Raw genomic sequence first — 27,947 nt, 5'->3', positions numbered from 1 at the left:
ATAATACGTTGATCTAAGGGGTTTTTCTGGTTTTTTTCTGAATTTAGTAATCAACTTTTGTGTAGTATTTGTAGAAAGAAGAATATAATTGATATAACTAGGTCTTTTGGGCAAAAGTACTTCTCAGTCTGGGACAACAGACTACCAATGCTGCTTTGATTACTAACTTGCATATTAGCTGCTTTAGTAACAGTGCTTCCCATGCTTACTCTGTCTCAAAATCTACCAAACGTAACCAGCATAATTTTAATCCACATATTATTTCTCTTTACATGAGAAGAAGTGCTCTCCAGAGGTTTGGTAGCTGATGTAATGTGCTTATAAGCTCTGCTAAGAACACCAAATAATCTCTGAATTTTTCCACTTCTTATTTTAAAGAAGTACTGGCTTGCCAGGTCGTTGTTGTATCGTTTGATACTGGCTTTGCAATGATAATTTTCAACAACTTTATATTCAACAAATACCTTCCTTCAAACTTACCTATGATGAATACAAGTCCTTCCATTGGGACAGAATAACTCAAGTCACTGGTAGAAGGTAGTCACTAAAATACTGGGTAGCAAACAGCTCTGCAGAAGAACCTGTGGTTTTTAGTAGGAAGCAAGTTGACATAGGACAGCAGTGCCTTGCATCTGCCTTGGCAAAAGTAACCAATAAGAAGAGAGGAGTGATTATTTTCTGTTCTCAACACAGTAAGCCCACATGTTGGATTCTGTGTCCTGTTCTGGAGCCATCTGAAAAGGAGAAATTAACAAATGCAGGCAAATTTAGTAGAGGACCAGTAATGTGACAAAGGAAGTAGAATACACAGCATACAAGAAGCAAAAGGATCTGGTGTTTTTTGGTGTGGAGGAAAGAGGTGTGAGCTGAATCTGTTTGTACTATTTGGCAACAAAATTGAGAGAAACTACTGTGAAGGGGAATTAAAATTTTTCTCAGAGGAGCACAAAGATCAGAAGTTACAATTGGAGATCATCTGGTACAATGGAGAAAGTTCAGAGTGAGGTGGTCAGCCACTGGGAATGTTGCACAGAGAAGCTGTGGGATATTTGGGAGATTTTCAAAAGTTGACTGAAGGCTTGAAGGAAAGTTATTTTGCTCTGAAGGCAACAGTGCTTTTAGCAGAGATCAGAGTAAAGCTCTTCAAAAGTCCCTCCCAACCAAAATTTTTCTGATTAATTGTCTACAAATGTGTGATACTTACACCTACCTATGACTAAAACGCAGGCTACAGCTGTTGCACTTCAACAAGCTTTTAAAGGAGGGTTAGAACTCATTGATTGTATATAGGCATGCTATTTCAAACACACACTAGGGTCTAAATTAATTTAGGCATAATCATATAGCTTGAATTACTTGTGCTCCTCCTGAGATCTGGCAGAAACCTGGAAGCATGTGACCAAATGGTGGTGAATAAAGGGCTGCTCAACCTGAGTTTGATGGGAGTATTTTTAAAATATTCATGTATCTACATGTCTAGTGGGATTATTTGCTGGTTAAGAGGTTTGAATTTTAATAGATTGTCACAAAACTGCCCTTACACCACAGTGAGTAAAGAGCCTACTGCTGAGTTAAGTAGTATCTGTGTATATCATTATTGTCATATTTTGTTGAATATTAGTATAGGTCATTAGAGATGGATGAGATCTCTTCCACGCTACTGCATAAAATGTACTGGGAGAAGAGGAGTATCTTCTGGCTATATTCCAGTTATTAGTATGGTACTGCATTTGTTATGACACAATAGACCACAAGTTACATAAAATAAACGAAATGTTGTTTCTCTATTTTTTACTATGTTATGTTCATGATGTACTCTTAGACATTTTAAATTTATATAAATTTTGAAGTATGAATTTTATTCAGGAGAGCACAGATATCAAAAAAGTTAAGTCCTTATATATATGTGGTATATAGACAATAAAAGCATCTAGATAAAGACTATTTACTGGAGCCATACCAGATGTGTGCTTGTGAGGAATCTCACTGAAATAACAGTGAGAACCTGTTGCGCTTACAGTTAATAGTAGTAATAAATCTTTAGCAGCAATAGAAATATTTAGAAGTAGAGCTGCAGTCATTGAAATGCATTCTAAATATTCCAGAGCAAGGTGAAAATTGGTCTGTAGGATTAATGTCTTACTCCTTCAGAAGGAGATGCCAGAAATTCAAACGCCACCATGCATGCTGTTGACCTTTGGTACAGTTCAGCTGCCTTGCAAATGACATTATTAAAGTCCTCCTAATACAGTGCTTTTTGCACTTCCCTTCCAAACACAGTTTTTTGAGGGAGAAAAGTTAAGAGACAGATCCTTGCAATTTCTAAGCTGTTAAAATATATGGACAAGTGAAAATGGTGTTTATGTCTGGTTTTGTTTTCTGAGGGGAAAAAGGTGACAGTGGAGGGAATATGTAGAGTGATTTTGTTGGTTATGACCTGGACTAAACCTGTATCACATGGGACATCCTGGACTGTCATGAGACAGGAACTGGGAGCACAGATTTTAACCATTAATGGAACCCAGTGTACTCAGTCCTGTGTGCTGGTGCAGGCTCCCACTGTAAGCACCTATTTAACGTGGGTCATAGCTGCCCTCTTTTTCTGAGTATGATGTTCCCCAACCACTTTGTCAAAGCCACTATTAAGAGGGTGAACAGACCCATTTCAAATGTTTTTCCTCTTTCAGGTTGTTTCTACATGCAGCTTTACTGCAAGGACCCGAACAGATCATTGACCCCAACCCATCATCCTGCTCAGAACAGCCCCCAGAATCACACCTGAGAGCCTGAGAGCATTGTCTAAAAACCTTTTGAACTCTCTGTCAGGCTGGTGCTTTGATCACTATTCTGGTGAGCCTCTTCCAGTGTCCAACCACCCTTTGGGGGACAAACATTATCTTGGTCCTGCCTAAACCTCCTGTGGCACAGCTTCATGCCACCTCCTCAGGTCAAGTCACTTGTCACCACAGAGATCAGTGCCTGCTGCTCTGCTTCCCCTCATGAGAAAGATGTAGACTGCAATGAGGTCTCCCTTCAGACTCCTTCAGACTGACTTCAGCCACTTCTTGTAAGGTTTCCCCTCAAGGCCCTTTATCATCTCCATTGCCCTGCTTTGGAAACTTTCTAGTAGTTTAATGTCTTATTTTTATACTGTGGCACCCAGAACTGCCCCCAGCACTTGAGGTGAGGCAGTGCAGAGTGGAGCAGGACAATCCCCTCCCTTGCCCAGCTGGGGATGCTGTCCCTGGTGCCCCCAGGACGTGGCTGGCCCTCCTGGCTGCCAGGGCACTGCTGACCATGTTCAACTTCCATATCCCTTTCCAAAGTGCTACTCTCCAGTTTTTAGTATCATTTATTAGCATAGAAATTGAAGTTAAATAATTATTGCTTGTAGTTTTCTTCAAATCTGCCTCAGAGATTGAGTTTGTCCAAAATAATCTAAAATCTCTGGGCTGCTTTTTTGCTCTTGACAGGTTATTTTCTGGCTCTGCCTATCCCATCACAGATCAGTAATTTTACCATTTATGTCACACAAATTTATAGTCCTGCAAAAGTGGCCAAAAGAAGGAAATGTTTCCCAAAGGAAAAGCCTGAGGGTGATGTTGATTTCACACATTTAATTTGGCTGTCACCTTCACTTTTTCCTCCCTCTCTCAACTACCATGGGATCCATGGTTGACAATACATCACTTCTTAAATCAATGTGTCGAATAGAGTTTTTAGCCAATCTGAACATTTAAAAGATGATGGTGCACTCTCTTCCAAGTCTCAGTTTGGTTAATTCTGCAGAAGAGTTTAGTATAATCTGCAAGTTTTCAGATTCTTTGCGTAGCTTTGAATTTTGCATCTTCCATCAAATACTGAGCTATGAAATGAAACAGAGAATGTTTGAGTTCCTTGTCAAGATGAAGAAATATTTTTACAGAGAAAGTGGTAATTAACTTCCTTAAGATATGGACCAAACAGTATTTAATGGCTTGGTCGTCACAGCTGAGTAAATATCTTCCTATGCATTCAATTATTAAATTTAATCAATCAAGGATTTTTTAAGCTTGTCGAAGTTTGACTTGTCTTTTATCTTACACTATCAGTATGTTGAATAATTGAAAGAAAACTATTATAGCAGCCATTTGAAATAGCTTCTTATTCCAGACCTTTGGCTTGTTTAAGGGAGTGTCAGTGGTGAAAAACATGGAAAAAAGAATTTTAGTGCAGATGCAATTCTTTCCTAGTGATGGGTGCATCAATTCTCAATGTACACACTTGTGTCACTTGTTTGAACTATCAGTTTACGATTGTTTCAAATGTATGGAACATCACTACTTTCATAGCTGATGCAGAATCAAGGTGGTGGTTATACAATATCACACAAAAAATACTTACACAAAGGAATACATTAATATGACAAATATGTTTTTTTTAAATCTTCCCTTCATGCAAATGCTTTTCTAGCAACAGCTATAATTGTAGTTAAAAGTCTGTCCAGGATACTGTGGTTTACTGACATTTATAATAATGTCTCGTTTGCATTTAGTCTTATTCATTTTTCAATGCTTTGTCAGCCCTATAGAGAATGAGAAGTATTGATACAAAGGAACAATATAAATGTGAGATTTTGTGGTTTCACATGCTACTAACAGGCCACAGGACTCTGGGAGGAGTTGTTCACAGATTTATTATGTGAGCAGAACTGTGGGTAACTTAGGGAAGTTCTTCTTTTTTTTTTTTTTTTTTTTTTTTTTTTTTAACTAGGGAATCTCATCTTTTACACGCGTATCAATTTCACTTACTACTCACACTGCCAGATGGGTACGTCCATACTGCTCACCGGAAAATCTTGTTTCATGGCTCTACTAAACCTATGACACGTTTACACAGCATCTACAATCCTGCTGCAGCTAGGAAAAAAAACAATACCAAAACCAAGAGGTTTTGATGACAGATTATATACGTTGAGTTATTCTTGCTTAACAAGTAAACTTTACCCAGTATAAACATGTAATGGACAAAGTGTTTTCAAAGACTCACAGAAACCTGTTTGATAGGCAGAAAGGTGGTTTTATATAGTTTTTTGAGGGGATTGCAGAAAGTTGCGAGATAACTATAAAGCAGAAAAATTAAGAAAATGGTATAAAGTGAAACTGCCTTTACATCCATCATGTTAAAGAAGATATGTATTTTCAGTGATAGGCAACAGTGGTTATTTGCAAGTTTCTTCATGTCAGTCTATCTGGAATGAAATTATTTGCTTTATACTGGCAAGAAGTGCAGCATCTTATATCAATTTGAAGCAGCATGGATGAATATAACCCATGTGATATGTGACTCTATTGCACTGCATATTGCTTTTGTCTGGAGTTCATCTCTGAACTGCTCATTTTCACAGAGAAGAAGTATTTTCTTAATCCATCAGAATTCAGGGCAATTTTCAAGGTTGGTTCTGAAGTTGCCACTAGCAACTGGATATTATAAACTGGATATTATAACAAATGGATATTATACACTGATAGATGCAGTAGTCTAAAAAAAATTCCATTTAGACCATATAAAAATGCCTCCTGGTACTGTGGTAAATACATAATTAAAAGGCCTGTTTAGCTTCACCAGCACCTGCAGGTGTATTGGCAGCATACAGGAGATTATTCTGATTCATTATTACTAATTCTGACATTGGATTATTTAATCTGTTTCATTGACTCCAAACTGGAAAGCAGAAAGAAGACATGGGATGGAAGATTTGTTTTTCACTCTCATGCAGCCCTGTGCTAGGTGAGGCGAACCAGGCATCTTCTCAGACAGTGGCAAATGTGTGTGTTTCAGACCCTCATTCATTTTGGTAACCTGTTTCTGAGTAAGTTCAGACTAATTCAATGTCTGTTTCTGAAAGCAAAAGGTTTGGGGGTTAGAGTTTAGGGGTTTTTCTTTATTTATCTTTGTTTGGTTTTTTTTTTTCTACTTTGTTTTTTTTTAGTGTAATTTTTCTTCCCCCACCCTTCCAGTTCATTGGAATAATGATGGAAACAGCCACTGTATGGCTGGAACAAAATAAAAAGAAGGTATTCTCTCCCATTTATGAGGAAAGAAGTTTACTTCTGCTCTGGGATATACTTACAGAAAATAGACTTAATGGCTATTGAACATAGGAGAGATAACCAATGGTTAGCTTAAATATTGAACAGAAACAACAGAAATTGTAGTTTTGTTATTTAGCTCTTAGTAGCACATGTTTTGATGTACTGCTTTGGATGAATCTGTTATTAATGTAGGTTTTTGTGGTTTGGAATTTTTGTTTTAATTCAACACTAATTAAAAGTTAGTGATATTCCTGGGATGTGCTCTGTTTAGAGTCAGAAGCAGGACTAGTTGAATTAGAAATTAATATTCAAGCAATAAAACATGTGGCCAAAATGAACAGTTTTGATATGAAATGAGATTATTAATGTAGATGACTGCATGGGCAATTTAAAGCTTTAGTGAAATATATCTTTTGGCTTTGAAATTTAATTAATCCTAGCTCATTGCACAGTGCTATGCACTGTTCAAGCATACGCAGCATTTATAATCATACTGATTTTCAGGACTGCCATGGAAGTGCCTTTCAAATTACAAAGTCACAGCAATTTCCACCATGACAGGGTCAATTCAGAGGTGGACAAAGATTGCAATGAATTTAGCATCTAAATCGGAGAGAAGAAAAATCCAGAGGAACCTCCACAGTTGCTGTGGGATAAAACACAAATTATGGGGGCTAGGACAGCTTAACTAGGTGTGTTTTATCCAAAGCTTGTCTGTTAGGATTTTCTTGCTAGTGCCAGAGGGAGTTGTTGGATCAAAGGAAAAGATAATGTGAAAATAGTATGCTCAATGATAGTACCTACGGAATCTGTCAACAGCTTCATGTCATCACCTGGGATTACCTGAGCTTATGTTAATGTCTGTGCTCTATATATTGCATATTGATAGCTACCATCTTATAAAATATTGTTCATATGGGAAGAAAAATACCATGTATTGGCGGTTTTTTGCAGTTCCACATTGTTAAATTTGAATGCTGATTGATTATTTGTGTTGGAAATAGCAAGGAAATAGTGCTTTAATCTTTTTTTGTATAATGCACTGTTGATTTATCTATCCAAGTAATAGCTGTATGAAATAACAGTGTGCTGCTGTTGGCTGAAATAGTGACTATGGGTACCCAGTTTATTAATTATTCCAATGAAGAAATGGAATAACTGATCAAATATTTATTCTGATAAATCTGTTATGGAATAAATAAAAATTGTGCTAGCATCTGGTAGGAGATAATACTTTTTTTAAAGACTTAAGTTCTTGGCACGATAATATTTTAAAAGTAGAAGTGATGATGACGATGTACTGCTGCCTTATCAGAAAATGCAGCTGTGCAGAATATTCCTCAGCCTAGCAAGTAATCTATTACCTGTCACAATCTCTGCAGCTACTGATCTTCTTCTATTAATTTATTAATTTATCTAATTTGGATATGAGGATAAGCAGAAACACTTATTCCTTTTGTCATTACAGTGTTTCAATTAAAATAATATCTGAGTACACAAGAATTTGTGTTACTAATGAAATAAAAATCCAAAACTGAGTATTATTCCATTATTTTAAAAAAGTATCAGCACACCTGCTGGCGTAAATTTTAAATATATTATAAGGTGAATGTGACTATAAGAAAAGTGATTAGCATGCAGAAACATAGAGCAAGAATTTTTTTTTTTCAAAATGACCTGATAGTTTAAATCAGTAAAATATATCACCTGCACTAAATATTTAAAATAAAACTAGTTTCATTAGCCCAAGGAGAGGAAATATGGAAGCAAAATCCTTCATGATGGAATTTAATTGAGCCTTATGCCACAAGCACTGCAGGTTGAAAATCTCACAACTGAGGTACAGGAAACTCATCAAAATTAAGCATATTAGGCATATAAATATAATATGAGGATACCAGAGGGAAAAAACCCCAAACCCTATTAATAACTGAATGAAATTTGTGTGAATGATTGTTGTGGTTCATTAATTTTCAATGGACAGTATTTCTTTTATAAGACTAGAAGAATTTTGATCAAACATTTCCAGCAATCAGTTTTCATCTTCGTCATTTCCCTCAGGATGGATCTACTGGAGTAGATTCCTGAGACATGCAATTTGTGTTCCTGGGGAAAATAAAAAATGGTTTTGTTTTGGTTTCATTTTTCTGGGGCTTGTTGTATTTTTTTTTGGCGAGTTTTTTGTTGGGTTTTTTTTTTTGAGTTGTTGTGTTTCTTTTTGTTTTATTTTGTTGGTTTTTTTTATTTCATGGAGAGGATATAAAAGTTCTTACTTTTCCTTTCCATCCAAAAAAACAATATTCTTGGCTCATCTGTGACCTTTTGATCTTTGGAAGAGCAAGATGATCTCTTTGGATAGCCATACCACCAGGTGATTTTTACTTAAGTCTCATGTTGAATTAAGAAAAATAAATGGTAAGTATTTGTCAGTCTAAAGTTTTGGTGACATAAAATTATATATAGTCAAATTTTGTCTTGCATTGCATTCTTTCTGCTTTCTAAATATGTCAGAAGTCCTATCCACTTAGTTTCAGTTGTTTTTCAGCAATATTGGAGGCTTCCTATTGGCTTCTACATTTTTTTCCCTTTTCGGTTTGTCTGAAAAATTTGGACTTCGTTCTTTTGAAAAGGAAAAAATATGCAAGAAACCACCAGTTTTGTGTTCTTTTTAATTTCTATTTAATGTTTTGTACTTTTTTTAGGCTGTATATTTTGCTTTGTATTTGTGAAATTTCTCTTTAGAACTGTAGTATAGGCTACCTCACAACAATTTTTTTTTACTAAATCATTCACAAATTATAATAGTCTGTCATAATATTACAAACCTGTATTTTTTAATTGTTTGTGCTATTGATATTTTTTCTCATTATCTTTAAGATCATAAACAGGTTTGCACAAAGAACTGTTGAGTTATTTGCTCTTTTCCTATATTTGCTGGTCAGCTGAGTATGATATTACTTTTCCTTGGTTTTACTTTGAGTTCCATTTTCTTGATTTTTCATTGCAGCTGTATTGCAGCTATTTCATTGCAACTGTATTGCAGCTCATCTGTATTGTTTGAGAACAGGATCATTTTGTGTGAACACTGGATAAAATAAATTTGATTTTTATTTATATGGAATTTCTGGGTTGGTATTTCACTGTCATCAGATGTTTGTGGGCATATTTGAAAGTGGTGCTTGGGTTTGGTGGGTTGTTATTTTTTTAGGTTTTTTTCTTTGTTAGTTTGGGATTTTTTTCCTACTAATGGAGCAGACAGACTATTTCTTGTATAGTTTTAAATTGATTGCAGTGAGCTATCAATTGTATGAGATGTATTTTTTGTATCTTGTACATTAGAGGATTTCTCTGAGTTGTTTTATTATGTAAATACTAAAGAAAGAGAATTCTACCAAAAAAAAAATTGTTTGGGTTGAAACAATATTTTTTTGTTTTTTTGCCTTGATGAAAACACTGATGTTTCTGTATTGCTCAATGAATTTAAGAAGTGATGAGGTTGTATTTTCTTTTTCCAGTAGTCTCACTGGAATTTAGTCTCTTCTTTTTTCTTGAATTTATATCTTTCTTTAGTTATTATGGACATAAAATTGTCCTTTTTTACTGACTGTGAAGCATATCCAGAATATTTTGTGAACTAAGCAGCTAAAAAATATGGAAAAGCAAAATGGTCTATCCTGCAAAGGCTTGTCACTTTGGAATCATTACTATTAGAGAACTAAGCACAGAGGTTACTCAGCTGCAAGTTTTCTTCTTGAAGGCCCAAGAATGACTGCAGTGTGATACGTGCTGCAAAAACTTCTATATTCAGAATGGGGAGTTCAATATTCATTTTAAAATAGCTTTATATCTGTCATGTATGTAAACAGATAAACCCTATTACCCTGGTTTCTAAAAATAATTCCAATAATACAAGTGAACCTTAACTGTTTGTAAATGTATTTCAAGCCAAAGAGCAAAGAGCTTCAAAACAAGTGTGTAATTAAGCATCTGTGCTAAAGCATGTGAAATTTCATACAAAGCCTGTCTGCAGTTGTCTTGACAGGGAAATCAGGAGGAGTGGATTAGTCTGAAAAGTCATAATAGAAAAAGAGCCTGATATGATGTGGCATTTTGGGGATTTACATACGTTGCATATTATTATGTAAGGGAAGTAATTTAACATCTGAAATTAAGACAGTAAATGTTTACTGTGAGAAACAGCTAGAGTTTAGATGAAGGAAATCCAAGGCCTGAGAAGTCTTGAACTTGCAAAGATTCATGCAAAAGTTCAGTTTTAGTTAATATTGTTCTATCTCACATGCTTACTGGAAAATAGTACCTATCAGCTTTTTCAGATGGCTGAACAAATTGTGATTTACTTCAACCACTTAGATCCTCACATTAAAATTTTACCATTCTGTGTATATAGAGCTTGCTGTTTCACCACTGCAAGAAAGATTTAGAGAAATGAAGAAATAGTTATTACAGAGAAATACTAGTTTGTGGCAGTTCTTTATGTAGGAATATTGCAGCCATGGTACATCTGAGGGGATGAATGGCATAATATTAAAAATAAAAAGTGAAGATTGAATATACTAAGTACATAGGTTTTAGACATACAAAGATAGGGGCTGTAGAAAATTTGAGGGTTTTTTCTCAGTTCTGGAGTTATTACAGATTTCTTATATATGTTGTTTAATGGATAAGGATTTGCCTTATTTACCTCTCATTGCAAACTCTTAATTAGAGGTTATATTTGGTGGTTGCTGTATAGGTTGCTACAATTTTCCGAGTCTTTTCCCATCAAGGAAACTATTAACAGATTACATTAATGAAATACAGGTTTGAAAGATTATAATATTTAAACTCCAAATATACTGTATTATCAAGGTTAAAACAAATATAAATCCAGATATTCTCATTCTTATATTCATCGTGCTACTTATAGGCATTGCAGTACTTTACTATGAATTATTATATCCTAAACAATAGCATATGGGAAGATCCTAGTACAAGTAAATAAAACACTGATTACATTATAATTCTTACAAAAATTGTTTTGCTTCTTATGGAACTGCCTTAGTACCACATTTACAATTGCTCTTTCCAAAATATAAATGGTATTTTAATTTTATTTTAAAAGTTTTTTTATAACATGTATACTTTTTCTGGCTGTATGAAATGCATTCCTCATTCAGAAAAATTACCTAATCAACACAAAAGGAAACAAAAACTTCATGCTCGTTTTATAACTGATTTATATTAGGTATGCTAATGCAAAAAGTTAATCAGGTAGTCCCATAGCCTCTGAATCTCTCTATTGCAACAAAGTCTGACTTTTCTTTCATTGCTGTATTTTTTACTGACTAAATACACTTACAAGCTGATTTCTCAGAAGGTTGTGTCTATCGTTTAGATACCAGGCTAATTACAACAGATATCAGCAAGTAATGAAGTTATGGCAGCACAAGGAGTAAAATACTGGTTAACTGAACTTAAGTGACTAGTTATGCATTTATTGTTATGTCATTGTTTAAATTGTCCATAACTAGCATTTGGATACAAAGGGAGTTCTTGGTCAGCTGTTTTGTAAGGCTAAACTCTTTCTAGCAGTCTGAAAATGCTGTGTACACATCCCTGTAAAAATATCTAGACATCTGGTAGCAAAAGTGTGTGTACTGTGTAAAGCAATTCCATGCTAAGGTTCTCTTGTCTGAAGAGGATGTAAGTTTGCATTATGTACATGTGTGCAGTGGGTGAAAATCATGTAAGATTTCTGCTGTGGAAAGAAAATACAGGTTTGTTAAAACTTGTCACAAGAGCAATAAAAGAGATTATTTATTTTAGCATGTTTCTTTTCAGCTACCATCTGCCTCTTCTCAGTGCTCTTCCAAAAATTGACAGAATTTTAGGTTACATGTTTCCTTCTGGGCAAAATCCAAGACATATGATACAGATATCATTAAAAGTCTTTATATTTTAAAATATTTTAAAATATGTTCTAAGACCAGACTGGATATCAAACCAGTGGGTTCCTTCCACTGTATTAGCTGGTTTCTTTAGATGCATGAGTGTGCACGAAGAAAAGCAGTCAGTCTTGTGGCTGGTAGTAGCTGTTCAAAAAGGGAGTACCACCCCTCAGCATCACATGCTAGGTTGACACCTATATACATATATACATTGACCAACAGCATGGTATTTAATTTTTACATATATGAATTTGTGCAAAATATCATGCATGAATTATGAACAATGTGAAAAAATTCAGTGTTATCCACAAGACATTTATGTTCTGACCAGTAGCATAACACATAATACACAAGAGCTACTAAGGTTAGAAAGGAAATGCTCATGATAATCTAATGATAATAAAATTATCATCTTATCAGCTACTTACATTTGTTGGGTGGTTGTTCAGCTATTTTACATGGTTAGAGTTCTCCTTTGCCATTTGTCACTTTCGTGACTTATTGTGAATATTGCTGCATGGTAAAAGGATCTTAAGGAAAAATTTGGAAGTTGAGAGAAAGGGCACTTCCTTTACATGATGCAGGAGAGGTTTAAACTAAAGTTTACTAAACTAAAGAAGGGAGGAGAACTTCAATCTAGCCCAATCCTAGCATTTTGGTGCCGGTGCCAACAAGAGAAACCCATAATTTGGAGAATGTTCAGAATCCAGCAGACTTAGTTAAGGAAGTTCTTCATGATGAAGACACTGGGACAGATTGTACAGAGAAGCTGAGAATGTCCCTGGAAGTTTGCAAGGCCATAGTGAATGAGGGCCTGAGAAATCTAAATCTGGTCTAACGAGGAGTGTCCCTGCCCATGGCAGGGGGGTTGGAAATAGATGGGCTTTAAGACCCCTTACAACCCAAACCGTTCTATGTTTTTATGAATCTCTTATAATATAGAGAGACAGCAAACACAAAATAGAAGTAAGACATAAAATATACTGAAACATATATTGTTGGTAGCTGCAGTAGGTTCAGGATGGAAGGGTTACAGATCTTTGGTCAAGGAGAGGATTTGTGCAGAGACTACAAGGCAATTAGGAAAAAAAATTGGAAGTTAATATAACTGGAAAGAAAAAGATAATGCTGCAGCTCAGAGAGCAACTTATTTATAGCAGTTTATTGACAGGATGAGAATATTATTTTTAGCAGCATCTTTCAAATGTTCTTTAGGAGAATTACATCAGTGTAAGAGTCCAAAACACAGTACAATGACCAAAGAATTTTTCATCTAAAAGAAAGGTTATTTTTTTAAACTCAAGGCTTGGAAACATTTCTTTAATTGTTCAAAGTGTTTGATATATTTGTGCATCACAAGGAATGTAAATTGTAAAAATTAGGATTATTTGCATAGAAATATTTCAGTTATCTCTATAAAGAAATAAAAGGCTATTTGATTTGTCTTCACTATTTCTTATATTAGAATGTTGATTGGGGAAATCCAATAATACTTATACAGAAAAGAATTAATGAATTTCACTGTAAGAAAAAAAAAATTAAATGTTCTCCTTTTTGAAATCTGTCTGCTGGCAGTATAGCTATTTGACTATACTTGCTACATTCTTTCCACTCCTATTGACAAGCAAACAGCAGATCTGTTGGATGGAGTCTCCAAACTGCTTATGGGCAGAGATCCACCTGCAGCACTGTAAAATAACCTTGACTGCAGGAGAGCTCTTAAAGCAGTTGAATGAATATGCTAAATTACCCACCAATCTTTGTCTCTTTAGGACCAGAAAATAGCCTTGTGCGTTTACAGGAAAATCTCAAGTAGTGGAATAAAATTTCTGATCAGAATGAAAAAGCTATCCAATAAATGTCTTCTCCTAAACACCTTTATACCAAAAAAGAATATTGGAATATCTGTGTCCTTCCTGAGCTAAAAAAGATAAAGAAAGATGTCTTAGTTGTTCTGCAAATTCAGGATTTACCTATATTATCATCAGTATTCTTTGATGGAAGTCTAAGAACCCAGCAACATCTAGAAAATATTCATTGACAAAAGTTGTTTTTAGAAGACACTGAACTGTAGTTCTTATCAAGTTTGTTGCTTTAGCAATTCTCCTGTGATGAGCAGCATTGGATCTGTTATCTTATCCTGAGATTAGATGTAGTACTGAGAAATCTGGTTTAGTGGAAGATGCCCCTACTCATGGCAGGGGGTTGAAATTTAAGGTGGTCTTTGAGGTCCCCTCCAACCCAAACCACTTTATGATTCTGATTCTATAATCTTGCTGATATACAATATAAAACAATGTGTATCCTATTTTAAAAACATCCTATTTTAAATTATGTCTCATAAGGAAATAGAAGTGGAAACTACTTGCACAGAATATGAGGGAGAACAGGGACAATTAAGGGTGTATAAGACCCTGCAGATGTCAGCACTTCACATGTTATCATCTGTAATTCCAAGAACAGAAATATTGATGAGTAAACTCTACACTGATATGTGTTTAACCAAGCCCAGGAATTTAAATAGGTTTTTTTCAGCTTCCTTTACCATCAAACTACCTGCTGCAGGGCAAAGGTGATTCTTTTGGAGGGTGGAATTTCACAGCAGTTAAGAGTCCAGTAGAGATGCTGAAGAATTTGTCCATTCTTGAGACTAATCAACACGAGACACATAATAAGGATTTCTAGTATTTTAATTACTTCTAGCACCTTTGTAAGTAATTCCTCCCCTGTAGAAGGTGGTAGCAATAAAACCTAACCTGGGAAGTTCAACAAGAAATTAGATGGAAAAAGAATTCCATGTATCAAACAAAATACAATATTAGTGATTCTGTCCAAAACTTGATAATTATTTTTTCCTTCTGACAGTCTGCTCAATATGTTGTACATATTTGTCAAATGTTCCACAGGGTGTTTGGAAAGGAAATTATGTACAATGTGCTACAATGTGAACAATTAAAATGTTACATATTTCAACTTATCTTTCTGTGAGAAAGTACATGTGGAAACACAATTTATGTTTAAAAAATATCACCCCAATATTATTTTTTGCTATGTCATTTTAATAAATGTAACTGTATCTGTTCAAAATATTTGGAGGGGGGAACATGACAAATAAACCCAAAACAACAAGTCAGGAACATTACAGTGCTTTTGCTTTGAAAGGACATTGACTTTTAAAATAAAGAAATACACTGATGTAGAAGGGAGAAAAAAACCAATCAAGATGGATGTCTTTGATTCTATAGATGTTAGGTGGAAAGTGTTTGTTTTATAATCAACTTTTTTTAGCACATATTACTCCCATGATCCCAGTGCTTAATCTCCTGCAGGACTGCTCATACTCTAGAGATGTTCAGACAAATTGTATCTGTAAGGGAAGTAATAATTTTTTGCAGTATTTAACATGAATTCATTTTAATTCTGAGGAAATAGTGGCATTTTCTCCTCCTGCTCAGACTTATTTGCCTGCATGTTTATTGTTTTAGCTAGATGCACCTTGTTTAATATTTATACTAAGCTTCAGTTTAATGTTTATATTAAGTGTGTCTGGTGTACAGATGAAAAAGACAGTAGGAAATTTGTTCTGTCTAGATACATTTGCAAAACTGTGCATATAATTTCTATTCAGTGAGAAAGGATAAAATTATCTGTATACTAATATTTTTGTAAATATAGAAGGTTAACTGATTTTGGTGTGGTCAATTATGTAGCTCATAAAATATCTCTTTTTGTATTTTTGTGTATTACAGGGAGTATTGTGTACCTTGGGATGATGGTGGGGGCGTTCTTCTGGGGAGGCTTGGCAGACAAGGTGGGAAGGAGACAATCACTCCTGATATGCATGTCTGTCAATGGATTCTTTGCCTTCCTTTCATCCTTTGTCCAGGGCTATGGCTTCTTCCTCTTCTGTCGCTTGTTTTCTGGATTTGGGTAAGCTCCTCTGGTTTTGCTAATTTTCACAATTCTGTGTGTTAATAAAACTTTTCTGTTTGCATAAGCACATTATTTAGTGTAGAAATACAGTCTGTGTCTGTGGTGAGAGAATTAAGCAAGGTAGCTACTACATTCCTAAATAGCTACCTGAAGGGGAAGAATAATTTTGGGGGAAAGATACAGACTGAAAACTGTGAGATTGAATTTGTTCTTATATTGCAAAGGATTTGTTTTGTGAACTTGATCAACTTGATTAGCCCTTTTATGCCTCAGCTTCTTTATGTACAGTATCTTTTTCAGTCAGCAAAATAACACTCTTCTCACAGGTGTACGCCAAGATTTTGATAATATTTGTAAAGTTTCTAATGTCTTTGTGTGCACAGTATTGTTTATAATACATGGCATCATTATAAATTTAAAATAGGATACTAAATTGTGTCAAATGTTTTTTTCTGAAATATTGGAATTTATGGACCTGTGTTTCCTTTATTTTTCATTTAGATAACTTCTCAGTGATTAGATTTATAAATTTAAACTTTTATGAGCAGAGAAGGAGTTAGACAAGTAAACTACTACGAGAAAACCTCTACCTTTACTGCACACTTGGATAAACAGACTGCTTGGTTTAGCACTCCTAGTCATTGCTTGATTCAGATTAAGACTCCTAATTACAGTTCCAATTCAGACCACTATGTCTTTGGTATGCTGAATAGACAGGATTTGGTGAGAGCAAGACTGCAAAGTCACACACATGAACTCCATTTCTTTAATGGTTTTTTGCCTTTATGTTATGTAGTCATGATTCAGCAGTGCAGTTGTGTGATATTTGTGTTTTGAGAAATCCTTTGAACTGGTCTGAAGTAGGCTAGGGCTCAACATGAATACAAAAAAGAAATTACCATAGTACTCAGTAGTTTCGAACTGATTTAGGAAAAGGAATGGAAGGACAAGAGGAGAGAGAAAAATGTGAGGAGTCATCTAGTTAGAAGAATCTCTTAGTCTGACACCAGACCTTCAGATATGACTTTATAAGACAACAAGGAGAAATGGCAATATCCTACTTCCTGAAAACTCCAAAATCCCATAGAAAAACAAAATTTAACAAATCCCTTATCATAAATCACCATCAGTTCCACGAGCTATGCTTTTTCACTCCATGCACAAACAGTACAAATCATGTTGCATGCCACTTTCACTCTTCCATGATCCTGCAAAGTCGAGAAGCTTGTTGTATTACTGCTTAGCCTGGCCAATTCCCTGGGGCAGGTTTGGACCCTTATGCTATAAAGGTTTGTTTTTTTGCAGACCTAAAATGGCTTTAACTGAAATTGTCCCTTTTGGGATATACTGCAAAATATGTATTTATTATGCCTCTTGAGAAACTTGCCTGCACCATTTCCTCCACACCTGTCCAGCAGCTTTTGCAGTAAGAGTCAGTGCCTGCAGTTTCCTTATGATATAGATATATGTCCTTGATCGGCGACTGCATTCTCTTGTGTACCCAGCTTATGATTAATGATCCTTGAAGGAGCAGGTCCTTCATATTTTTATCCTACACTTTCCCCACTCTGTTCAAAGTCCCCCTACCTCATCTTTGAGAGCTATATGAACAGATCATAGGTAATTTGTCACCATTTAAAAAACTATATTTTAAATGGAGTGTCCAAAACAAAACAGGCCCCGAACCAATCAAACAACAACAAAAAAGACAGCATGAGCTGCAGAGTTGTTCCTCATAGCAATTACTGCAGAGAGAGGTTCATGGCTGGTTCATATTTGCTGTTTTCTTCAAAGATTGGATTTTTCCCCTGAATAATCCTTTTCAGATTATATCAAGGCAGCAATGTGAAAGCCATGAGGTTTCTAGAAATTGGTTTGTCAGATCCTCAAAATGAGGAAAATCCCATCTTGATGATGTTTCCCCTTTTCCAGTCAATGGGCACCTCACAAAATTGCCAGAATTTCTCAGATATGGATGATAGTGGCTTAGAAACATTGTCTTGCAATTCCATCAGAACCCACCAACGTATCTTATCAGGTCCCATTAGCCTGTGCACCTTCAGGCTACTTAGATGATCTTGAGCCTGATCTTCTCCTGCAGTGGAATTTTGTCATTCTTCCAGTTCCCCTGCCTTGCCTCCTGCAGCTGATGTGAGCGGAGCTCTTTGAAATGAAGACTGAGAGGAAAAAAAAGTGGTTGAGTGCCTCAGCCTGCCTTCTCCGTATCAAGGTAACCAGGTCTCTGGTTTCCTTTGGGAAAAGGCGCGTTTTCCCTAGGCTTCTCGATGACATTCCACTGTGCCTATTTTTGAGGGAGAATGCTTTGTTACAGTAATTTTGTGTGATTCAAATAGCCCAGCTATGGAATTAGAATGATTTTAAGGAAATAACTGAATTATTTCAGTTATTTCCTTAAAATACTTTTAAAGACAACATAGTACTGTTACTCAGACTGGAAGTTTTCTGAAGGGGCAGAGAATTATCTGGATAATTTATTTTAATTAAAGATCACTGAAATATTAAGAAGTACTCAAATTATATAAAATCACTTAGGTATACAGAATTTAAACTGCTCTGTTATCTTATAGATAATAAAAAAAAAAGGTTAGGAAGGATGAAAAATAAAACCTGGATCTGACAGAAGATTTCATTTATTTAAAAAATACTATAAAATATATTTTCCCATAATCACTTGCAGTGAAAATGTGTTTATAAAAGTAAAATATTCAGGGAAAAAAATACCCCTTCAAATACTTCCCCCCCCCCCCCCCCCCCCCCCACCATTTTTTACCTGAAAAAACGCTAAAACTAGTAAAACTTATGCAGGTAGAAAAAGATATTTTAAATGCAAACCAGTAAAATTAATATCAAGATACTGCTGCATAAAGAGTATTAAGACATACAAAATTCTGGAACATAAGCTTAAGCTAGACAAATAAATGAAGAAATGTTGGAAAGGCTGCAAAATAATTTCCTTTTCTAGAAAATAATATCAGAACCCTGATTCTTCCATTGATCAATTGAAAATCAAAACTCAAACGGAAATTGAATCCAAAAGCTGATAAAGGTCTAGGAGGGTTTAGACATGGTTTCCTGCATAGTGAAAAGATCTAGAAAAGAAACTGTGAGTTGTATTCCTCATTAGCCATTGGGAGAAGGTATAAATATTTATCATCAAAAAGCACCTTGTTGTATCTGTCTGAAAACGTCAAAGGAAAGTTTCTCTCGTACAAAGCATGACTCACAACACAGCTGTAAACCTGAATGAAGCTGCAGCCTGGTGTCTGTTCAACACTACCACTGTGAAATATTGTTCCCAGCTACATTGTTTTGTCCCATTTCTATAAAACATTAATCTAAGCTATTAGTTTAATATTTTTGATACTTACAATTTTAGATGCATTTCGTAAAAGTACAACTAAATTTATAATAAAGTGATTAAAACTGCACTACACATTTGTCTTATCCCATTAAATTTCATTTTGTTGCTTCAAGATATACAAAGGCTATACAATCTGGGGGAAAAAAATCATGCTTATCCAGCCCAAATATTATTTCTGAAAAAAACCAAAGTTTTCATACAGTGAAAACTAGCTATAATAAATATCTTGAGGTGAACTACAATTTAGAAATTTTTCAGACAACTTGATATTTTTGCTTCTGGTGCAAAGTTATTCTTCCTTCTGAGCAAAATAAAAAATGTGAAATAAATGTGTCCTATTTTAAAACCACACAGTATTTCCAGACTGCAAAGATTTCTTTCAATTTGCCAGAATTGCCAATTTGGCCAAATTTCTTCTCAAAACCAATATAAATATAAGGAAATACAGGTTAGATGTTGTTAACTGATTTAAGTAAAAGCTGTTAAGAAGATTTTTCCCTGCCTGTTATCCCTTGTGAACGAGAGCCTTTCTCAAGATATATTAACATAATATTCTTTTTCCAGACGGCTTTAGAATATACTTCATTGAATCTGAGACTTACCTTCAGACAGTTTTCTTCATCGTTCCTTAGACAATCTCTAAACCTTCCTATAATAGTCCTTCTATATTATTGTGTTCTAGCACAGAGTGCTGGTGTCACTATGGTAGAACAAAATTTATAATTCAGATATTTTCTCAAATTCTTCAGTTTTCAGTGGGGAATCAAAAGTTAGCAAAATCCAAAACTGTGAATGTAGATTCTTGTAACTTGCAAGGGGTTGCCTGAGTTAGTCCACACACCCTGACTTTTACCAGCAGTTTTGTATTCTGTGTCTAGTGGCAAAACCACTTAAGAGTTGCATATGCACCTCTTAGAGGCTCTGACATGAAGGGTGTGCAGGCACAATATGTATACATAACAACTGCAAAAACGTTCCAACAGAGATGAAGACTGTGGAAACAGGACAAGATTGTTGGCTTACACAAGCAGTTCCTTCAGGAACTTCAGATCTAGACCAACATCTAGCTTTTATAATTTTATGTCATCAGTATTTAGTATCATGTTGTATTTATCTTTTACTTCCTCATAGCCACTTGTTCCACTGCTTTTTCATGAAGAACCTTGTATTCTCTCACTCTCAAAATGTTGTAATCTTCTGCCTCTGATTCCTCTCCAGCATCCAGCTGTGTCCTTCCCAAGACTATCAGTGTTTTTACACTGTGAGCTAATGAATAGTTCTGCAGGTGACTGGCTTCAAAGCTGATAAGCTATGCCAAAAGCGATATACACTTCTCAGTGAAGCCAAGTAAGAAGTTGGCAAGGTCTGAGCTTCACAAATTGCTTTGCTTCAGTCCTCGCAGCTTCAGATGTGGGTAAAAGTTGATGCAAGGTTCTCAGAGAGAAGGGGGTCTTCCCTAAACCTTCTCTTCCCTTCTCTTTCCTTCTGTAAGAGAAGACAGCATTCTTATGAGGAAAGAAGATTGCATAAAAGGGGAAAAAAGGAGGAAAAGACCAGACAGGGCTAAATAAAGAGAGACTACATGACAGAAAAAATCAAAAGAAAAATTATAGAATTATTTAGGTTGGAAAGGATCTTTAAAGTCATTGGGGTCAACCATCAAACTAATACTGCCAAGTCCACCACTAAGCCTTATTCCTCAGCACCTCATCTATACATACTTTAAAACCTTCCAGGGATGGACATTCCACACTTCCCTGAGCAGCCTGTTAGAATGTTTTGCAAACCTTTCCATGAAGAAATTTTTCCTACTACGCCATTCCTATGGTACAGCTTGAGGCTATTTCCTCTCACTCCAAGTTTCTTACTTGGAAAAGGAGAGACCTCTTTTCACGTAGATGTAGGGAGTGATTTTTTTTTTTAATTTATTTTCTCTAGTTGAAAGTCCCCCAGTTCCTTCAGCCACTCCTCTTAGGACTTTGTTCCAAATATTTCGCCAACTTTGTTGCCCTCTCTGAACATGTTCCAGCATCAAAATTACCTCCATGTAGTGAGGGGCCAAAAACTAAACACAGGATTTGAGGTGTGGCCTCACCAGTGCCCAGTACAGGGGGACAATCCCTGCCCTGGCCCTGCTGGCCACACCATGGCTGATCCAGGCCAGGATGCCATTGGCCTTCTTGGCCACCTGGGCACACCCTGGCTCATGTTCAGCTGCTGTCAGCAGCACCCCCAGCTCCTTTTCCTGTGGCAGCTTTGCAGCCACTCTGCCCCAGCCTGTGGCACTGCCTGGGGTTGCTGTGACCCCAGGGCAGGAGCCAGCACTGGCCTTGTTGAACCATTGGGCTCAGCCCATGATCCAGCCTGTCCAGATCCCTCTGCAGAGCCTTCCTGCCCTCCAGCAGATCAGCACTCCCACCCAGATTGGTGTACCTGCAAACTGACTGAGGGTGCACTCGATTCCTTGTCCAGGTCATCAGTGAGGGCATTGAACAAGACGGGCACCAGTAGTGAGCCCTATGGAATAGCACAGGCGACCAGCCACCAGCTGGAGGTAACTCCATTACCTGGTAACTCCATTAGCTACTTTCTGGGCCCAGCTAGCCTGACATTTTCTTTTACCCAGTGAACAGTGCAACTGTTCAAGTCATAGGCTGCCAATTTCTCCAGGGCAAAGCTTTGAGAGGTGTGTCAAAAGCTTTACTAAAGTCCAGTTGGGCAACGTCCACACTCTTTCTGTCATCCGCAAAGTGGGTGATCCTATAATAGAAGGAGATCAAGTAGGATCTGTTTTTCACAAACCAGACCCGTAATGGCTGGGCCTCACCCCCTGGTCCTCCTGTATGTGCCATGTGGTGGTGCAGGCTCATCTGCTCCATGACCTTCCTGGACACCAGTCAGGCCTGTAGTTTCCTAGATCCTCCTTCTGACCCTCCTTGTAGATGGGCATGATATATCCCAAACTCCAGCAAACTGACACTTCCCCAGTTAGCCAGGACTACTGATAAATGATGGAAAGTGGCTCAGTGAGCACTTCCACCAGCACAGCTAGGACCCTTGAGTGGGTCCTATCCAGGCCCAAACATTTGAGCATGTCTAAGTGATATAGTGGGTCTCTGAACATTTCCCTTTGGATTATGTGGGCTTCATTTGGCTTCTTCTCTCTGTTTCACAGATCAGGAAGCTGGGTACCCTGGGGACAGCTGCTCTGAGTATTAAAAATTGAGATAAAGACACCAGTCTTTTCTTCATGCTTTTTCACTGTGTTTCCCCATTCATGTGAAAAAGACTGGGTACTTTCCTTAGCCCGCCTTTGTTGTTAACATATTTATTGAGACTTTTTTTGTCTTTTACAGCAGTAGATAGGTTAAGAACCAGTTGGGCTTTGGCTCTTCTGATTTTCTCCCTGCATGACCTCATGACATCCCTGTACTCTTCCTTAGTAGCCTGCCTAGTCTTTTATAGATCATAGGCTCTCTTGTTTTTTCTGGAGTTCATCTCTGTGTTCAGTCAGGCTGGTCTTCCCTGCTGGTCCAGCTTTCAGCATATGGTAACAGCATGGTCCTGCACTTCTAGGATTTCATTCCTGAAGAATGTCCAGTGTTCCTGGGCTCATTTGCCAACTACAACTGCCTCCGAAGGGACTTTCTCAATCAGGCTTCTAAACAGGCTCATGTCTGCCTCCACAAGTTCAAGGTACATGTTCTCCTTGCCAACCTCCCTTACTTCTCTGACAATGAAAAGCTCTGTCATTTTGTCATCGCAGTGTCCCACAGAGCCTTCAACCATCATATCCCATCACCCACCTGTCCTCCTCTGCTCACAAGCAACAGGTACAGTAGGGCACCCTACCTTGTTGACATCCTAACCAGCTCTGTCAGGGTATTATCATTCACACACTCCAGGAACCTCCTGGACTAGTTCCTCTCCACTCTGTTGCTTTTCCAGCAGACATCTGGTAGGTTGAAATCCCCCACAAGAACAATGGCCAGTGACTGTAAGAGTTCTTCCAGCTGCTTCTAGACTATTTCACCTGTCTTTTCTTCCTGTTTTGGTGGTCTATAGCAGACACTGACCATGGTATTTGTCTTTCAAGTAAAAACTTGGAGAATGAAAAAGAATAAGAAAATCTACAAAAGAAAGAATTAATTAGCAGTGATTTCACAAATACTAGCATTTGTGAAAGCAATTTATCTGACATATCTGACAAATTCTTTGCTATTATATGCTGGAATGTAAATTAAAATTGATTTTTTAAATAGTGTTGGGTAAATACAGGGAATGTAATATTTATTTGTCAATTCATCTTTCATCAGAACTGACTACTGTAGAGTTCAGTAAATTATCATGTGAATCATTTTTTACAAGGACTCTCTTGCTATTAATAGCACACAGGCCACTTATGTACCTGTAAGAAAACTTCCTTATTATTCATAGTCCAAAGAAACACTTGTATTTAAAAATGGGTACAATGATCAACAAAGCTTAGTCTTTTGTGTGATGCAGTTTTCTAGATCTTTATCTGGCAGTTCTCAAGGAAAAGGTGGATGTGTTTGCTCACCGTTAAATACTTTGCTGGTCTAATGGCAGTTCTGAAAGGAAAACAACAGAAATATTTTTCAATGAGACTTATGGTACTGGAGTAGAAAACTGTTAAGAAAACTGTTGTGTGCAATTGAGTGGAAGGACAAGGAGTGATGGGCTGTTTCTAAATCTCTGAACCTGTGTTTTGAGCAGTATCACTTTTTAACAAGTAGCAAATAACAAGGAGACAACTTGCAAATGCCGTCTCACACAGACACTATCTATTTTTAGTCTGGATGTTGTTCAAGTTTCAAAGAGAAGACAAAGTATTTCAGACAAACCTACCTTGTATATTTAGTATTCTGTAAGGGCTTTCTGTCCTAATTATCTCTATTCCTTTTATACTTTTGCATTTCAAGCCCTTTTGGCTAGTGAATCTGTAAATAAACAATAACATATCTGTAGCCAGAGGTTTCTGAATGCCTCACAGACGTGTTTTCATCCCAGCTGCTACACTATGCAGTTGCCAAAATCTGTTGTGACAAATCACAGCTCTGAAGGTAGATTAGCAGACATTTATCATCTTTGTTTGCAACAAAGAAAATGCAAATGTATCTTAGCTTATTGTCTGTTTCACTGAATCCCACACTCCTAAGGTGCACCCCTTAAATCTCCTTTTGGTTTCACCTTTCTCACAATTGCACAGAACAAACATGAACTGAGAGTGTACATAAATATGCATTCTCTCTTGCTCTGCCTGCTTCTGAGGGGGTTTATTACATAAGATGAAGAATAACTAAAAATATAATTATTTATCATCTTTTGATTGACATTTGTGGTATTCTTCCACATATAAACAGTATGTGCAGGAGAAAAAGGTTGGTGCTATTTTCTTAGTGTTGTTCTTGCATATATTCCTACATATTTAGGAAGAAAATCAAGGCTGAAGGCATGCATCCTTTTATTTCACATTAAAGGTCTGATTCTTATTGAGTGAGAGAATTTATTTCATGATTTTGGGCCAAACACAATGAAGTTTTGTTTCCTGCTGGTATTAGATTGTGCCTCATTACTGAATGTATTATTCAGGAGACAGATATCACTCATGATCGTCTTCTCACAGGCTTACATCTGTGGGGGTTTTAATCTTCTAAAAAAATGTTCAGAATCCACACAATTTATCTGTGAAGATATAAAAAAAAGTACTTAGTTTTTGTACATACTAACAAGACACAGATTTTGTGACCCCTAAGGAAGTAGTGCATGGACTTCTCTCTGTTATCTGTGGGTAACATGTTTACATCCACTCCTTTAGTTAGGATAACTGAAGAGATAACAGAAATTAATAAGAGATGAGTTATAAAAGCTTCAGCTTGTTTGAACAATTTGTGTTTAGGAAAGTTAAACTCCTTCCCATCTTTAGAATGAATGTTCTTCTCAAGTCAAACCCACAGTTTTCATGGGCTTTTCATCTGCTCAGGAAGACACATCAGAGCAGAATATAGTTTCACATATCAAATTATTTTCTACAAGTGACAATGAGCCATATAATTTACAAACACAGTAACAGTAAACAGCCCACTGTATCATACCAATTCATTGCCAGAAGAAGACTTAACACTGTATCCTGTGGGAAAATAGCATTTCTTTTAAAACAAAAGATTAAGTCTTCCTACTGAAAAATTAGTAGAAGTTCTGCTTTTAGTTTTATTTGAAATTCACTCCTGTGCATGCCACCGTGCATTTGTCAAAATGTTGGCGGGTAACAACAAGGCAATTGCTTTCAAACTTATAATACAAAAATGTTGAGAATCAAATTTTATTCCTTTCCTGTAAATATGGAAGGGCTCGCCTGGAGGTACTGAATTATTAAGGATTTGTATGAGTGCAAGACGGGACCTAGCCAAAGTTTTATTTTTTAAAACTGTAACAATTATATTCTTCCTTGCAGCTGTTGCATGATTTATTGGTGTATTTTTTAGAAATATGAACTTTTGATAAGTTAATTAATAAATAGCAGTAGTGGCTGAAGCATCTGAAAAATCCTCAAAAGAGAGTGATGGAAGAAGTTGGAGATACTCTGATCTTCTCTTGCCCTGGTCTTTGAGAGATGGTTTATGCTTCTGCTAGCATAAACTAGTTCAGTATACCAGATACCATATTAGCTCTATAATAGAAAATGCCTGTAGTACCAAGAACAAGTTAAAACTTCAGCAAGTCAGAAAGAAATTTCTTTGCTCCTTAGAAGAGTTCTCAAGGTCCAGTGAGTTTTTAAGACAATTTCTCATTGTTGTTTGGTGTGAGTACAGTTGTAGCTGTTCCTACTGTCACTTGTTCTGCATTTAGGAGCAAGTTTTAGGGAATGGAGACATGGCTACTGCCACTTTGAGATGTTCTAACATTAAGAGAAAAAGAACAGTCTTCTGCAGGAGGATCCTTCCTCTCTATCTTCCCTGCTCCTCCAGTTTTGCTGTTGATTAGCTTTTCTAGGATTTTCATAATCAATTTTTAGTCCTTGTAGTAGCTTTATGATACAGGAAGAGCTTCATAAGTACCAACATACTAAAATATTGTAGCAGTATCAGTCTGCACTTACATGAGGCCAGAAGGACGAATTTAACCAGCTGAGAAGCAAATTTTTCATTCACATGTTTAAGGTGCAAAAAAGTGCACAACTCACTTTACTATGCAGTCGCTATGAAACAATTGCCTACAAATCACCATAGCAGCAGTTTTCTGTACAATGGAAGTACATCCTCTATTTCTCCTTTAAACTATAGACAGGTTATTTTCACTGTTTAATCAATGCAAACACAGTATCTAGACTTTAAAGAATTTCTTAACCTGTTGATGTTCTCACTGAAAGTGCTAAATAAATCAATCAGTTGGAACAGAACTGTGAGTTTTCAAAGCTGATTATTTTTTTTCTGCTTATAATGTCCTAAACATGTCCTAAATAAACATTTTTATTTTCTGACTCCAGAATTCCTTTTACATGTATAAAATATCTATTTGCTAGCAAAGTTGCCTTGTTGACCTGGACAGGGCTTCTTCTGTAGGTTTGGAGAACATTTAGTATGTAGCATGTATGTCAACCCACCTGGATCAGTTTTAACAGCTAAAGCAGCATTTACCTCTCATCATCCATGATATAGTTGGTTCATGATGACAGGTGGGAGATACCTTTTTATCTACTTTTGATCAGGTTCTCTATATTTTGTGACATTAAGACAAGGTAGATTTTCTCAGCTTGAAACATCCACCCAAAAGATGCCATGAGCAATATATTAAATTAGGTCTTCTTGAAAGTGGACCCGTAACACCTACAACTCCTTATCAGCACTTTTCATCCTTGTCAGGAAAGAGGAATATCTTGGTTCTACTAGTAAATTTTTGACCTTAGAAAAGAAACTCTAAGTAGAACCATGAGTACTCTATTTGGATTACTGTGGGAGTGCAATTCAAAGCCATCTCTGCACCCTGGAAGGTTTACATCATAGCTGAAATCCTTTTATATTTATGGAACTGGAAACCACTGAATCCATAAAAGCACTGAGACAGCAGGGTTTCCCCATCACAGGAAAATGAGTTGTGGTTCTACCCTTGGCCATGCCCCCTCAATTTTTCCCCAACCCAGACTTCCAGGGGAAGCTTCAAGGACATTGCCCCTTGTTGCCTGTGACAGGGCAGTGTCCTAGTGAAGGCTTTCAGTATTTCCACCCATGAGAAGAAAGGGGATACACCTTGTTGGCTGTGGTTGTAACAGGAATTCCTAGAGGTGTAAGCCTTTGCACTACCAGAAGAGCATATAACACCTAGCAGGCTCAACTATGCAAAAGATTTGTTGTAAAGCTAAATATTGACCAGCAGTATTTCAGAGAAGACGAGGCTTCAGGACGTCCTAACTGGACCCTCCAGTACCTGAAGGGATCCTGTAAGAAAAATTGAGAGAATTTTTTACAATAGCATGTGGTGATATAACAAGGGGGAATGGCTTCAAACTGAAAGAGGGCAGGTTTAGGTTAGATACTAAAAAGAAATTATTTCCTGTGAAGATGGTGAGGCACTGGAACAGGATACTGAGGA

The 27,947-nt window shown here is 36.5% G+C and overlaps 1 protein-coding gene and 1 long non-coding RNA gene across 7 annotated transcripts in view; one reads left to right on the top strand and one right to left on the bottom strand.

Annotated features, from left to right (window-relative positions):
• SV2C (synaptic vesicle glycoprotein 2C) overlaps window positions 1-27,947 on the top strand; it is a 113,576-nt gene that overhangs the window by 31,583 nt on the left and 54,046 nt on the right. Inside the window, exons 1-2 of one of the 4 annotated variants that reach the window (XM_064402720.1) lie at window positions 21,718-21,891; window positions 22,914-23,033. In XM_064402720.1, coding sequence (XP_064258790.1) covers window positions 23,011-23,033 — 23 coding nt within the window. In that variant the 5' untranslated portion in view covers window positions 21,718-21,891; window positions 22,914-23,010. Of the gene's footprint in view, window positions 1-15,771; window positions 15,953-21,717; window positions 21,892-21,971; window positions 22,024-22,913; window positions 23,034-27,947 lie in introns of those variants that run through there. The other 3 variants (XM_064402721.1, XM_064402719.1, XM_064402722.1) reach the window with 3 other exon arrangements.
• Window positions 301-22,529, bottom strand: LOC135289263 (uncharacterized). 3 transcript variants are annotated; one of them, XR_010352046.1, is made up of 3 exons: window positions 21,771-22,529; window positions 19,940-20,822; window positions 301-734 (listed from the first exon to the last, which is right to left on the bottom strand). It is a non-coding gene; the product is annotated as an uncharacterized LOC135289263 (long non-coding RNA). The 3 variants fall into 3 exon arrangements; XR_010352044.1 differs by lacking the exon at window positions 301-734 and adding an exon at window positions 16,697-18,132; XR_010352045.1 differs by lacking the exon at window positions 301-734 and adding an exon at window positions 16,697-18,132 and having other exon boundaries at window positions 21,905-22,529.

This window comes from Passer domesticus, chromosome Z, assembly GCF_036417665.1.
Source record: "Passer domesticus isolate bPasDom1 chromosome Z, bPasDom1.hap1, whole genome shotgun sequence".
NCBI lineage: Eukaryota > Metazoa > Chordata > Aves > Passeriformes > Passeridae > Passer > Passer domesticus.
The sequence above is the reverse complement of the archived record's forward strand: the minus strand, read 5'-3'. Positions and strand labels throughout refer to the sequence as shown.